General features: G+C 38.4%; 1 protein-coding gene across 2 annotated transcripts; it reads left to right on the forward strand.

Annotated features, from left to right (window-relative positions):
• Positions 1-382: 382 nt before the first annotated feature.
• FKBP14 (FKBP prolyl isomerase 14) lies at positions 383-15,492 on the forward strand. Of its 2 annotated transcripts, none has more exons than XM_086693555.1 (4): positions 383-781; positions 3,904-4,055; positions 7,345-7,472; positions 14,300-15,492. In XM_086693555.1, the coding sequence occupies exons 1-4, from the start codon at positions 585-587 to the stop codon at positions 14,336-14,338; spliced, it is 516 nt and encodes a 171-aa protein (XP_086549681.1). In that variant the 5' UTR covers positions 383-584; the 3' UTR covers positions 14,339-15,492. The 2 variants fall into 2 exon arrangements, with proteins under 2 accessions (XP_086549681.1, XP_086549677.1); XM_086693551.1 differs by lacking the exon at positions 14,300-15,492 and adding an exon at positions 10,610-13,018 and having other exon boundaries at positions 388-781.

Consider the following 15,492-nt stretch of genomic DNA (forward strand, 5'->3'; position numbering starts at 1 on the left):
ACAATACAGGATTGTGGACTCCTAGGGGCGGGGAGTAACCTCTCAGCGTGCGCAAGAGTAAACAGGCCTTTCCGGATACCGCTACCTTTTCACTTAGCCTGGGGGCTCAGCACGCTCAGCCGGGGAACTTCACAGCTGTAAATCTGCCGGAGGAGTTTCCGGTTAGCTGCGTTCCCCAGAAATCTCCCAAAGTCCAAGGTTGTGGAATTCTTTAATCCGCCTTTCTCTAGGACCCCTCCCTGTGCTTCGCGGCCTGACCAAGTCCTGGCTCCGCCCAGCTGTAATTTTTGCAGCATCATTGGCTTGAGAGGCTCCGGCGGACTGCACTGCTAGCCAATGGGGAGCCATCGTTCCCAAGAGCCAACCTGTGAGAGCCAGTCAGGCCCGGGTTTGGGGTTTAACGCTTTAGAGGCGGGTTCGCATTACGTGGGAAAGTTGTCGTAGTAAGTGTGCCACGTCTGCTGGGAAGCGGTAGTCATGAACTTGCCAAAGGCCGTTGTCTTGAAGCCTTCAAATACTTTCTTAGTTCTATGAGGTCGGGGGCCCTTTCTCTGTTTTTGTAGGAACTTTCCTGCGCCAGCAGCATGAGGCTTTTTTTGTGGAACGCGGTGCTGACGTTGTTGGTCACTTCTTTGAGTGGGGCTCTGATCCCTGAACCAGAAGTGAAGATTGAGGTGCTCCAGAAGCCGTTCATCTGCCATCGCAAGACCAAAGGGGGAGATTTGATGTTGGTCCACTATGAAGGCTACTTAGAAAAGGATGGCTCCTTATTTCACTCCACGTAAGTAATTACACCTCGCAGGTAAAATAGTGAAGAACCCATCGACCTGTGCGAGCTCTCTGGCAGGAAAGGTAGCCTGTATCAGGTTTCACTTCTCTTTTGAAAAATTGAAATCTGTTATTTCCTTCTTTGGGAAAGGAAATTGCTTAAAGACAATCAAGACAAACAATTTGTTTAAAAACAGTAAAGACAATAACGGTGCCTTTGAAGTTCCTTGGAACTTGGAAACGTGTGGCAAGGATAAAGGTTAATTTTTACTATAAAAATTAGAACTAGAATCTTTGACATATTGCAGAAGTATCTAGGTGTGTAATTAGGCAATAAGTAGAAAAAATCTGTAAAGGAATTTCATTTCCCAAACTCCATTCCCGAGGGAAAATGACTCAATTCCATTTTGAATTTGGTGTAGGTGAAATTTACTTAAAATTTTTCGCAGGGACTTCATGGGCAGAATACACAATCATTTATTTGCTTGTTGTAGGGTAGGCTAATGCTAGCCTATCGATCTGTTTAATTTTTGTTCGTACAAATGACATTTTGGTCAAGGTATAGTACCATGATTTGTTTCATTATTTTATTCTTTCTAGAAATTCAAAGATTTCATTGATGGGTATGGTTATGGCCTTGAAAGATTAATCCAATAACTATAGTGAATGATTTTCAGGTGGTTACACTATCATTATTTCTGTTCTATACGAACAAAGAAATTGCACCATGGATGTTTTACAAGGGTAATGATTTCTGATTAGGCAATGATTCTCTTCATTCCATTCCAAGATTATTTATTGAGCATTTCTTTTACGTTAGGCCCTGTGCTTGAGACTAGGTAGATTAAAACTTTTTGGCTTCTCCATCCTTGTCCATTCATTTATCTGTCCATCTAACAAACCCTTCATGAGTGATCACAAGTCAGGCCTTGAGGATGCAAAGGTGACTTAAGAGTGGGCTCCTGTCCTCCAGCAGTACATCATCTACAGGAAGGAGGACGACAAGTAAGTAGCTCATGCTATGTAGTACAGAGTGTTCAAAGTGTTTGCAAAGCATAATGGAGTCTGGCATTAATGATGCTCTAGGGGTGGGGTAAGAGAAAGACTTCCCAGAGATCATAATTGAGATGGGTCTCGAAAGATGGGTGGAGGGTTCCTTCCAGGTGGAGAATGGGGGCAAGGAGGACATTCCAGGTAGAGAAAATGGCATGAACTAAAGTAGTGAAGCTTTGTGGCCCATCCTAGACCTCATTTTCGGATGAACTGCCTTTATATAAGGAGCATTCAGACCTGGTCTGTCAGGTTTTGGAGAAATGAATGGCGTTCTTCTTTGAACTCTGTTAGCCTTTGCAAAAATTTCTGAAACAGTGGCTTGCCATAGAATTCTCAACAGCTCCATCTTCTTAGCAACAAGGCCAGTGCCACAGTAGATGTTAAACAAGATTAAGGTTTGCATTTAAAATTTTCAACTGCATCTTTATTTTTAGTCTGATCTCTTTTAGATACAGCCTGATGTCTTTCAGGTCTCAGAATGAAAAACCTATTGGCCTTTAGTGGTAGCCATACAACATTATTTAGCAGTTTGCTACTAAAGTTCTAGTACCCATTAAAAAAAAGCAGGGGGGCGCCTGGGTGGCTCAGTCGGTTAAACGTCTGACTTCGGCTCAGGTCACGATCTTGCGGGTTTGTGGGTTTTGGCCCCATGTTGGACTCTGTGCGGACAGCTCAAAGCCTGGAGCCTGCTTCGGATTCTGTGTCTCCCTCTGCTCTCTGCCCCTCCCCCCACTCATACTCTGTCTCTCCCTCTCTCTCTCAAAAGAAATAAACATTAAAAAGAGAAATAAATAAAGTTCTGGTACCTGATGAGGGGACGGTTGTCATGCGGCCTCAGTGTAAATGGTCAGGAACTACTTACCCTGAGTTTTATGAAGCAGTACCATCAAGTGATCTGTTGTAAAGCATGTTTGCCATGTCTAGAATAATAGCCTGTGTGGTAAATAGCTTAAATCCTTTAGCTGTGACAAGAAATGTACCAAAACTGTAGTCAGCACTGGGTGGCAGATTGTTTTCTTCCTTCTTTATTCTTTTCCAGCCTTCCCAAGTGTTCTACAGTTGGCAATTTGTTTCTTTAGTCATAGGGGGAAATTAAGAAAAGAGGAAGTAATGGCTTTTACCTAGATTTAGTAATTAACCATGGTGTCCATGAAACCTAGTAGAGTGATTTCTCATTCTCACCTATACGATATCCTTGAGAATACTTTCCGTATGTACCAAAAAGGAGCGAACTGGGGCTCAGGTGCTATTCAGCCCTCAGGCCCCCCAGTAGCTTGGCAGGCTGGGTTTCTTAGGCTGGCCTCTCTCCAGGTCCTAAGCCAGGATATTTGGATCATTTCCTTCTTCCTCAGTCCTTGAGGGACAACTCCCCCAGGTTTCCCTGCACAGTCCCACAGAAAATGCCTGCAGGCAGCATCTAGGTGGGGTTCGGGTTGAAGAGCAGCCGTTTCCACCTGTCAGAGCCATCGCGAGACTGTACATCAGCAGGGCTTGTAGGCAGACTAGAAGATGCTGTGCTCCTGACTCTCCAGTGTCCATGTGGGTGCGGACCCACTTGTCTTGACAGTAACTTCTCCTTAACTTCTCTTTCTTCCCAAATTCACCCATTTTCCATGATTTTCTCCCTCTTCTGCCCGGGATGACGTTCCTGGGACAGCATCGCTGTGGTTAAGACCTTGAAGTTTGGAGTTAGATCAAATACCAGCACATTTAACCTCAGTTTCCTCCTCTGTACAATGGGGAAATGATGGTACTTACCTCATATGATCATTCTCACGGAGTTAAAAGAGGCAAAGAATTTGGGGTAATACCTGGTACACAGTAAATCTCAAATAATTATTCACTGTTTTTATTATTATTCCCTCTGCCCTTCTCTACTTGATTCAATTGTAATGAAATTTGCATCAAGAAATAGGGGCATTGGATTAAATTATTACAAAATTAACCTGGTTTTGTGTGTATGTGTATAGCTGTTTTTGTTAATTCCCAAACTGAATCACTTATTGGTAGAATAAAATGCTTCCACATCAATAAAAAAATAAAGTTACTGAAGAGTTCTAATATGTTTTCTTTCTATTGTAGTCACAAACATAACAATGGTCAGCCCATTTGGTTTACCTTGGGCATCCTGGAGGCTCTCAAAGGTTGGGACCAGGGCTTGAAGGGAATGTGTGTAGGAGAGAAGAGAAAGCTCACCATTCCTCCTGCCCTGGGCTATGGAAAAGAAGGAAAAGGTAATAACAATTTCACATTTTTACTACAGCATTGGGGTTCTTCTCTGGATTAGGAGACAGAAGTCAGCGTAACTAGTATGTATTTTCCCCCCAGGAGTAGAAGATGTGTATTATTATTATTTTTTTTTAAGTATGATTGCATCTTGATTATCATTTGAGATGGCCAAATTAAAGCCATTCTATCTTAATGGTTCTGGAACCTTTAACTCTATCATTAACAATTTACCTCCATATTAACCAAAAGAATGGTTTTTAAAAAATTATGGCACAATACTTACAAAATGATGGTTCCTATTTTAACCACTTTTAACCGTACGATTCAATGGCATTATGAACATTCACACTGTTGTACAAGCATCACCACTATCCAGTTTCAGAAAATTTTCATCCTCCCCAGCTGAAACTCATCAATTTATTTTAACACCAAAAAGAAAGATTATTCCACATAAGTGTTTCGATGAGTTGAACATGTGAAATATAGATTATTCAGGTATTAAATGGGGTTTAGATGTGGGCTGCAGGGGGCTCACAACTGAAGTTTTCTTTAACAAAGCTTTTTTTGGGGGGTTGTTTTCATTCTTGTGTTAAAGTTGTTTTATAACTATTGTTATAATTCACTTATAAAACCTGATGGAGTGACATGAAATGACTGTTATAAAATAGAAGCAAAGAGGCTAGCTGATTCCAGGAGACTTTGTGCTAGTTTGTTCCAGGATGTACACCTGCTGTGTGAGTGGGGACCCACGCAGCTTGCCAAAGGGCTATTTACAAGAGGCCAGATGACGTTTCCTGCACAAGATATATTTCCTTTCTAATTTAACCTAAGGGAATAATCAGGTATCAGGAGAAATATTTGTGGACAGGCATGTCCATTGCTACATTGTTTTAAAATGTTTATTTTTGAGAGAGAGAGCGCGTAGAAGCAGGGGAGGGGCAGAGACAGAGGGACAGAGGATCTGAAGTTGGTGAAGTTGGCTCTGTGGGGACAGCAGCGAGCCCCATGCAGGGTTCAAACTCACGGGGCAAGTTCATGACCCGAGCCAGAGTCTGAAGCTTGATGGACTGGACTACTCAGGTGCCCCACTACATTGTTTCTAATAGCAAAAATATTGAAATCAACTTCAGTGTGTAATGAGAAGGGTTAACTAAAATATGGCCCAGTTATTAAAAAATGGCATTTCAAGGATTAAAAAAATTATATCCAAATGGGTAAGATATAATGTTATATACAAAAGTGGAAAATAAAGCTATACTATATCCAAGAGTAAGTATTAGAAAAAAGTATATACACACACAGAGTGAATCACAAGGAAATAATTAAGAATGATAACAATGGATGGGTCGGAATTATTTTTATTTCTGGTTCTGTCTATTCCAAATTCTCTACAATGGGCATATATTACATAATGAAGAAAAAAATTTATTAAGTAGTCACCAGAACCAGACAGGGAACCACTCTGATACTGTAGCAATAACAGACTTCACAGTATCCTTAGGTCTAAACTTAACCAGTTACAAAGTGAGAATCCTAACCCCAGTTTCCAGAGAAGAAAGTAAATGCCATATGTGTAACATTATATTCTTTTTTTTTAATGTTTATTTATTTTTGAGAGACAGAGACAGCATGAGCGGGGGAGGGGCAGAGAGAGAGGGAGACGTAGAATATGAAGCAGGCTCTAGGCTCTGAGCTGTCAGCACAGAGCCCAAGGAGGGGCTCGAACTCATGAGCCGTGAGATCATGACCTGAGCCGAAGTCAGATGCTTAACCAACTGAGCCACCCAGGTGCCCTTGTAACATTATATTCTAAAATGGAACTTGCTATATAAATCTTATGCATAGAATGGAATTTACTAACCAAATTCAATTATTATGATAATCATCTCCTTAGAGAAGAAAATCAGGTATCTAGAAAATGTTTCTCTGATGTTCATCATCTTCCTGCTGTATCTTTATTGCCTCACCTTTAATGTATATGTAGAATTAATCCATTACTCTTACTCCATACTGTATTTAACTCAATTTTACTGTAGGACAAGCAGAGTTCTAAATCTGAGTCATTTTGTCCAGACTGAGAGCCATGAAACTAATTCTGCTAATGTGTATTTAACACTAATTTTGTAGTCATTTGGTACCACGTTTGCATGTCTCCTTTGGAAAGACACCAGTTTTATCAACGACCTAGTGCATGCCCCTTCTCTGTCTAGATCTGGAATGGTAAGCTTGGGCACAGAGTGTAAGTTTTGTTCTCTTTAATACTTAACAAATGCTCTTTGACAGAAATATGTGGGATTTGGATGGGGGGTGGGGGACTAAGAAATATTTGTAATGTTTACCCAGACCTTTATGTTAAATACAGTTATAAGGAAACAAATTGAAAAAACAAATTGTTCATACTGCCCAGAAAGTATTTTTTTGAAAAGGCCCCTGGGACTTTTAATAGAGCTCTTTTCATGTTTTAAAAGATTTTTATCTCCCTTCTCAGAAATTTGTTTTAATTTCTTCTCTCTCATGAAATTTCTTCAGAATATGTATATAATTATATATATGTTCTATATCAGAGGAGGTGTTTCCCAAGTCTGAAATTGTTGAACCTTTCTGTATCATTTTTAAAGCTTATAAGAGAATTATGTTTTAGTAATACATTGAGAGCGTACTACTTATGAAGCAGAATGCTAAATATTTTACATAGCTTTATTTTCCTCCATCTTCCCAACAGATTCTGCATTTTATAAATGCATTCTATAAATGAGGAAATAGGCTTAAAGAGGGGCAAGTTTAAGCTTTAATACCGGCTCGTGGGACACCAGATCTCTCTCAGTTAGATACTGCCTCCTAGTGGTAGAAATGCTACTAGTCTATGTATATCTAGGTCAGGACTTTTGTGCACCCCCCCACCCCCCCCAAAGTTAGTTAAATCACTTGTACTGTAATTAACTCTGAATTATCTACAGCCCTTTAAGTCATTCTTGACATGTAATATATAATATCTTAATCATATTTGAAATTTAATACCAGGCCATTAGGCACATCTGTATGTATGTGTGTGTTTGTGTGCACGAAACAGTTTGTAATTGCAAAGCCAAACACAGACTGCTTTTGATCTACCAGTTTGGATTATTCCTTTGCTATTCTATTTGTTTGAGTAATTTACATCATATGTGATAGCCTTAGGAAGGCTCTTCATTGAATTCAATCAAAAGAATATTTTGTTCAGTGTCATAAGTTTCCTGTCATCAAAACTTTGGGATTGTTTAAGTAAAAGTTAACCTCCGTCTCTCTTCATGTCAGGTAAAATTCCCCCAGAGAGTACACTGATATTCAACATTGATCTCTTGGAGATTCGAAATGGACCAAGATCCCATGAGTCATTCCAAGAAATGGATCTTAATGATGACTGGAAACTCTCTAAAGATGAGGTGATCTTTCCTTCTTCTTACTCCTTTGTTTGCTTGTTTCTTCTCACTTATTAAAAAATATACTTCTAAAGAAAATTTATTTTTGTTTGGATAAAATATTGTTTATAAGTTTTCTTATAATACTGATGCTTTGAATATTGGCTTTTTTAAAAATAGGAAATCAGGGGCGCCTGGGTGGCGCAGTCGGTTAAGCGTCCGACTTCAGCCAGGTCACGATCTCGCGGTCCGGGAGTTCGAGCCCCGCGTCGGGCTCTGGGCTGATGGCTCAGAGCCTGGAGCCTGTTTCCGATTCTGTGTCTCCCTCTCTCTCTGCCCCTCCCCCGTTCATGCTCTGTCTCTCTCTGTCCCAAAAATAAATAAACGTTGAAAAAAAAAAATTAAAAAAAAAAAATAGGAAATCATTGTTTTGGAGAGAAATATATTCAGACTCAACAGCATTCATTCTTTTGCTTCCCTCTCCCCCCACCCCTACCCCACCATGTTTAAGGTTTACTGTATCCTTCCCTCTTTCTGAGTTTTTGAAAGGTCCATTTTGCTAAGACAATTCCCATTTTGAAGTTGCTATATAAGAAATGTGGATGTCTGGAGAATATCTCCTGTTGACAGTTTCTGTTTAAAACTGTCAACTAGCTGTTAAATGCACTTTGTTGTAATTTCCTGGCATTTAGCAGCAAACGGCCCACCTGCTGGGTTCTTTTGTTCTGGGTAGCACCTGGAGAAAGGAGACTCTGGTCTGGATTTTCTAGAGCAGAAGACCTTTCCCAGCCCCCTCTTGGTTCTGGTGTTTGCGTAAGGATAAAGGAAGAAGTCTTCTCCCTGTAATTCATTTAGGCTTTCGCAGCCATTTTTACACATACCTGTCTTAGTCTGGCTGTTGTGAGGAAAGGATTGGAGGTAGAGAGCTACTCAGTTTTTTTTGTCTGCCCATATTCTCCATTGTGGCTTGGCTGGTCAGAAATCAAGTCCCTTTTTATGTTTCGATCAATTTCATTCTAATGGCCAGGAAATGATTAAGTCTTAAATAAGCGAAGTTATTATGAACTCATAGGGTCATGATCTACAGCTACTAAATTTATAACACCTTGTACTATTACCAGTCATAGGACTTTTTTCTATCCAAGGTAAATTTGAGTAACCTTTCATTAAAAAAAACCTTAAATATACAGCATATTGAAAAAAAAATCAATCCAGGGGCGCCTGGGTGGCTCAGTCGGTTAAGCGTCCGACTTCAGCTCAGGTCACGATCTCGCGGTCCGTGAGTTCGAGCCCTGCGTCGAGCTCTGGGCTGATGGCTCAGAGCCTGGAGCCTGCTTCCGATTCTGTGTCTCCCTCTCTCTCTGCCCCTCCCCCATTCATGCTCTGTCTCTCTCTGTCTCAAAAATAAATAAACGTTAAAAAAAAATCAATCCAATTAAAAAAGGTGTTTATTAAAAAGTTTTTCTCCCACCCACATCCTCTTCTACTATGTGATCTGTCCCTTTCCACATCCAGTTTTATTAGCTTCTAATGTATCTTTCCAGTGTTTCTTTATGCAAATACAAGCAAACATGAATACATATTCCTGTTTCCTCCTTTCTTACACAAAAAATAGCATGATATACATAATATTTGACATCTTGCTTTACTCTCACAGTATATCCTAGGGATATATTCTACATTAATCCATCTGGCCTTATCATCTTTTTTTTTTTTTTTAACAACTTCATTCAATCTCCTTAATCTTAAAAATAAATATGTCATATGTTTGTATATTGGCGATAGGGGCAGGAAGGAGGACTTGAAATTACTGATCTAACAGAAGGAGTAATAGAGCTCTGATTAAAAATGAAAATACAGGTTAAACTGCATTATGGTCAATCTAGTGGGTAATTGGGAACAGGATTTTGTTTATGTCTTTAAATATCTGAATGAGAGTGAAAATTTTTAGTGTAAGCACTCATCAGGCTGGATTTTGCTTTAATTTCTGAGATTGGGAGGTCATGAGCCATGGTCATAGCCAGATCCACAGCGTGGACTATTACCAGACACTTACTTAAATTAAAAAATGCCATTAGGAGAGGGGAGGCAAGTGAGAGCAATGGGTGAAATAGGTGAAGGGGATTAAGAGCACACTTATCATGATGAGCACTGAGTAATGTATAGACTTGTCGAATCACTCACTATATTGTACATCTGAAATTAGTATAACACTGTAAATTATACTGGAATTTAAAAAATTAAAAAATTTTTAAATAAATTTTTTATTTTTTTATTTTATTTTTTTTTTAAATTTTTTTTCAACGTTTTTATTTATTTTTGGGACAGAGAGAGACAGAGCATGAACGGGGGAGGGGCAGAGAGAGAGGGAGACACAGAATCAGAAACAGGCTCCAGGCTCCGAGCCATCAGCCCAGAGCCTGACGCGGGGCTCGAACTCACGGACCGCGAGATCGTGACCTGGCTGAAGTCGGACGCTTAACCGACTGCGCCACCCAGGCGCCCCTTAAATAAATTTTTTAAATGCCATTCTTTAATCTGATTTTAAGAGAGAAGTACCTGGAATTCTGACCCTAGTTAGAGATCTGGATAATTCAATGGAATGAAAAACTACAGTTTTTCAAATGCTTGGCTTTAGTTAGCCTCAGATTAAGAGCAGGTAGTATCCTTTCACTGGGTGCTTTTCTTTTTCTTTTTTTTTTTAAGTTTATTTATTTATTTTGAAAGAGTGTGAGTGGGGGAGGGGCAGAGAGAGAGGGAGAGAAAGAATCCCAAGCAGTCTCCGGTCTCCGAGCTGTCAGTATAGAGCCCCACTCTGGGCTCAATCCCAGGAACCTGGATATCATGACCTGAGCCAAAATAAGACTGGGCCGTGTAACCAAGTGAGCCACCCAGGTGCCCTACTGGATGATTTAAACCTTATCTTTGCCTCTGAGCAATATTCTGTGTCTATATTGGAGCAGTATAGCAACAGTTTTTAAGGAGAAAAAAAAATTTCCGTTACTGTCATTGGAAATATATCCAATGATAATATTGTAAAGCAGTTGGTTGGTCATTGTTGTACATAATCCAGTAAACTACCAGTCCACTCTGTGATACTAACAGGCTTGGTGTGGGTGTCTTATGAATTAGAATTATTAATGAGACCCATTATTTTGTAGGTTAAAGTGTATTTAAAGAAGGAGTTTGAAAAGCATGGTGCAGTGGTGAATGAAAGTCATCATGATGTTTTGGTGGAGGATATTTTTGATAAAGAAGATGAAGACAAAGATGGATTTATATCTGCCAGAGAATTTACATATAAACATGATGAGTTATAAAGATACATCTGCCCATTTTATATGGCATCCATCCTTAAAGACAGGGCAACCATTTTAAAAGAAGGTCTTATTTTTAAATAATGTGCTGTTCCTGTTCTGGTTTTATATATATATATATATATATATATATATATATATATATATATATATATATGTATATGTATATATATATATATATGTATATATATATATATATATACATATATATATATATATTTTTTTTCTAAATATTATTTGAAAAACCCCTTAAGATTCCTAAGTGCCCATTTCTTTCTGGTGAGTTATTGGGAAGAAAAAAATTAATTTGTCTTTGAACGGAAGACTGCTGAACTATTTTCCGCTTTCACATATGAAGCCTTATGGTTTACTTGCTTACTTGTAATTTTAAAACATTGCACCCAGAAGCATGCCCAACAAATCGGCACCCTCTATTTCTCCTTCCCTCTATTTTCTCCAAGTTAGATACTGACATTTGAGAAACCTTTTGCAATAGCCCAAGGCTTACTATTTTCATATTATAATGAAACAGTGGGTCTGTAACTGCCTTTGAGTCTCTGCTTAAGGAAAAGAGGAAACTGGTTGTTGATTTGGGCTTGTAACAGTTACTGCTCTACTGAGATGTGTAAGGCTGAAGTGAGTAACAAAGTTAATAACTTATAAATATGTATACATTGAAACATTCTGCCCAGGACTTAAGTTTTATAAAGTTTGGTTCCTAGTGACTAATAATCTATAATGAGAAATAGGACAAATTATTTATGTGTCTGGCTCTTCGTAATAACGGGTCAAAACATTGTTGCTGAGGTAGAGAGTTGTATCTAGTCAATGTTTAAGTCTAGCAGATTACCCTTCCTGGTTTATTAATGAATAAAATCTATTACTAATGTATTATACTACAGTAACATTGTATCATGAGAGAAATTAGTAAGCCAATCGAAAATTTCCCATTTCTGCTCATCAAAAAATGACATGGATCCACAGCTGCTACTATTGCATAAAAATCTGTCCTGCTTCAAAAAAATGGATGATTTTATAATTTTACCTGAAATTGGCTTTTATCCTTTTCCTTTAAAAAGCTCCCAAATCTCCATTTACTAAGAATAGTTCTTTATCGTTTACAAAGTGATCTCAAGTGCATCATTGTCTTTGATTTTCATTGCTCTGAGCCCTGTTGGGGGAGAGAAACTGGTGGATCTTAATGTAACTGTTTTATAGATGAGGGCATTATCCTTCAAAGAGATTGATTGTTTTGTCCGAGGTCAACAGCTAACTTGTGCAAACAGATCGCAGTCCCCAAGTTCAGTATGTTTGTTTTGCCCTCTACTAGTGAAAAAGCAAAACTTCCCTTTGAACTCATTGGACCTAATTCTCTCTTGACTTTGCTCTCAAAGCAGTCAGCTCTGTTTTTTTTTTTTTTTTTTTATCTTTGGCTCCTTATCCTTTGAAGATGGTGAACTGGCTGTTGTAGGTACTTTTGAATTCTTCCCCTGATCTAGGAAAGGCTCTGGTTTCATTGAATAGTCTTGGGGTTAGCACTGAATTGCCTCAAAAACCCTGTCCTGTGAGAAGATCCAGGCATGTTTCTTAGTCCTTTCATGCTTGTTTACCTCTAGGTTTTTTAATTTTGTTTTGTTTTGTTCTGTTTTGTTTTAGAGAGTCATGAACAATTATTGCATCATATACAGGCTACTTTTGCCACTTATCTGTTGACATTTTCCTCACCAGAACATAAAGTTCTTGAGAAGAACATATATAACACCTTTTTTCTGATGAAATCAGCTGTATGTCAAAAACTCTTAAATTGTCACTGCTATTTTCCTCAACCCGGAGGAGTTATGAACCACAATACAGAAAGCCTTATGCTGTGTTCGTCGGGAAGGAGAGAGCTTGTCACGTGGTAGCACCTTGTATAGACGTTATTGGCGATGCTATCTCCGGTAAAGCAGGCAAAGCAAAAAGAATTGTGATTATTTGGGCAGCATATTTCTTTATATGTGAGTTTACATAAATTCTCATCTAAATCTTTAGGCACAAACATGAAATGAAAGCATATAAATAGGTTATGGTCGTTTTTAAGCATCTGCCTTTGGTTTAGCTGCACCTCTACCCCTTTCCATTCGTGGGAATAATCAGACATGAACTGTGACCTCACTTGTAATATAATTTGACTCATTAATATTGCTAGATATGTCCTACTTAAGTTTATATGACCATGTTGTATTCTTTTCAAAATAAACTTTATTTGGGGAATGATTGGTTTTGTGAAACATTCTTCAAGTGCCAGTTTCCTTAGCAGCTTTACCTGTTATTCTAGGTTTTATGTTGAAACTGGATAGGGAAGATGGATAGGTCATGGTAGGAGAGGGGTGTAGTGACGCATGGAACGTGATTATCTGCTCTGTTTATTTTATTTATCTGTTTTTTGACATTAATTTTTTTTTTTTAATTTTTAGAGAGAGTGTGTGAGTGTGGGAGAGGGGCAGAGGGAGAGGGAGAGAATCCCAGGCAGGTTCCATGTTCAGTGGGGAGCCTGACATGGGGCTCTGTCCGTTGCACGATCCTGGGATCATGACCTGAGTCCATATCAAGAGTCAGACGCTCGACTGACTGAGCCACCCAGGTGCCCTTGTCTGCTCTGTTTAGAGATATGTGTAAGAAAAACTGTGCTTTGGTTTCAATTGTTTTGAAATAAGCATTAAACATTGAGAATTGCGGGCAACAGCTGCTAGTGAATTTTGGTACCAGAGAAAGTGTATGTGTTGGGTTTTATTCAGTGTGGTTTGGGTGGTAGTTCTCACTATTGTTTTCGTTTGGGATTTTACTTTGTCACAGGTAGACATTATGATGAGTAATGCCTAGTGAGTGAGTGAGCACTGTAAAATGTAATTAAATGAAATGCTGGGTTGTCATAAAAATAACAAGAAACAATGATTTCTGATTCAGAAGGGGAATCAGCCATTTGAATCTTTGCTTGTGGAAATGAATTTGTACCCCTTCATGACATATAGGAAATTCTTTACATCTACAGCACTGTTAGATATGAGCATGCTGTCTGTCCCTACTGAATTGAGTGTATGGATGATTTCTCAGCGTTGTTTGGAAACTGCAAGAGGAGAAAAAGGGACTTGGTGGAATGTTATGGAAAAAAATACATCTCTCACCCTTTTATTAAAAAAGGGACTTATCATCGTAATAATAACCCTGGGAAAAAAATAACAAGCAACTTATTTTCCAGAGTTGCAGAGCACTTGGTCATAAGGGTGTTTTGATTTATTTTATTTTTGTTTCTTACCCATTTCTGTTTGAAATGAAACCTAAAATCTCAAGCGTGATTATACATTCCTATGCCCATTTGGAAACATGAAAATTATAGTACTTTTCTCTCTTAATATCTGTAGCATTCTATTTAGGAAGATTTGCATACTCTCTTCAGTACGATGAAATCCATACATTCTTACATAAGGGTTTGGAGTCTATTTGAAGGGCAAATTCTTTTCTCTGTTTAAAACACTGCTTTGCCTTTGCTTTCAGCCTTGCCTCTGCTGCCTTCAGCTCCTTGCTCCAGGCTGACAGAAGACAAACACCTTATAAACACTGGTTTCCTAGTGCCATCCTCAAATACAATGAGAGGCTTGCTTTGCTTCCTAAATGTTGCAGAAATGTAGCAGTGATTCAAAATTAGCATACACCAGAGATGCATGGTATATGTGTGAAATATGCAGATTCCTGACCCCTTTCCCCAGCAATGCTGATTCATACTTGGGTTGGGCCCATGGTTCTGCATTTTAGCCCACTTGCTAGATGACACTGATGCAGGTGGTCTCAGATTCTTAATTTGAGAGATGATTCACCAATTCCCTGCCCTTGAATATACGATCTTCTATATTTTTCTTTGAATATTCTTTCTTGTTTTCTGTAAGCATTGGTCATTGGGGAAACTAATTGTGCCTAAAACTGAATGTACAGTCAAAAGGGTAAGTTGTCTGGAGATACTATTTTCCCCAGGGTTAGGAATTTTTTATGACTCTAAATTCTCACAGCAAAAAGTTAGATCATCAGTAAGTATGTTTTTGTGAACATCTTCCCTACCAGAAGAGAGAAAAGAGACCCAAACTTTCCCAAAATTATTGTTCTTTATTATTTTTTCAGAATTATCTATAGCCCACATGTTTAGAAGAAAATACAGTCAAGAGATTGCCTTTAAAAAATAAATATATGTATGTGTTGTATATAGTGTATAAACTATGTGCCATGTATAATATATACATATATTATGAATAGATTATATCCATATATATGAATATGTATATATATAGTTTCGTATCAAAGATAGTCATTGAAATGTTCTCTCTAGTACATGATTTCCCTTCTCTGAAAACTTGTCTATACCGTGCAGTTAAATTTCCTTTTGATTGATTTGGAATCTGTCTTTCTGTACTTTGCCTATATTTCTATGTTTCACTTATAATTTAGGTAAAATTTCCTAGTAGTTCTCCATGTAAAACCAACAATAATCTTTTTTTCATTCCTTCAGCTTTGGTTTACCCAAGGGATTAAGTGGCTCATTTTGATATACATAGGTTATTGTTAAGGAAAAGAAAAGCATACAAACAGTTGGGAGATTCTGGAGATCTGAAAACACCTAGCACACTAATCAAGCATTCTTTTGTTTACCATTTCTTTGTGTTCCTGTACTGCTAATAAAACCGCTGGCATAAAATGGA

The sequence above is a fragment of the Puma concolor genome, chromosome A2, assembly GCF_028749965.1.
Source record: "Puma concolor isolate L17-30 chromosome A2, mPumCon1.1.hap2, whole genome shotgun sequence".
NCBI lineage: Eukaryota > Metazoa > Chordata > Mammalia > Carnivora > Felidae > Puma > Puma concolor.

What these genes read in the sequence shown, in the direction of transcription:
- FKBP14 (XM_086693551.1), top strand. Translation starts at nt 585, where the DNA reads ATGAGGCTTTTTTTGTGGAACGCGGTGCTGACGTTGTTGGTCACTTCT. An exon ending in CTATGGAAAAGAAGGAAAAG is followed by an intron (nt 4,056 to 7,344) that starts GTAATAACAATT and finishes TCTTCATGTCAG; the next exon opens with GTAAAATTCCCCCAGAGAGT. An exon ending in GGAAACTCTCTAAAGATGAG is followed by an intron (nt 7,473 to 10,609) that starts GTGATCTTTCCT and finishes ATTATTTTGTAG; the next exon opens with GTTAAAGTGTATTTAAAGAA.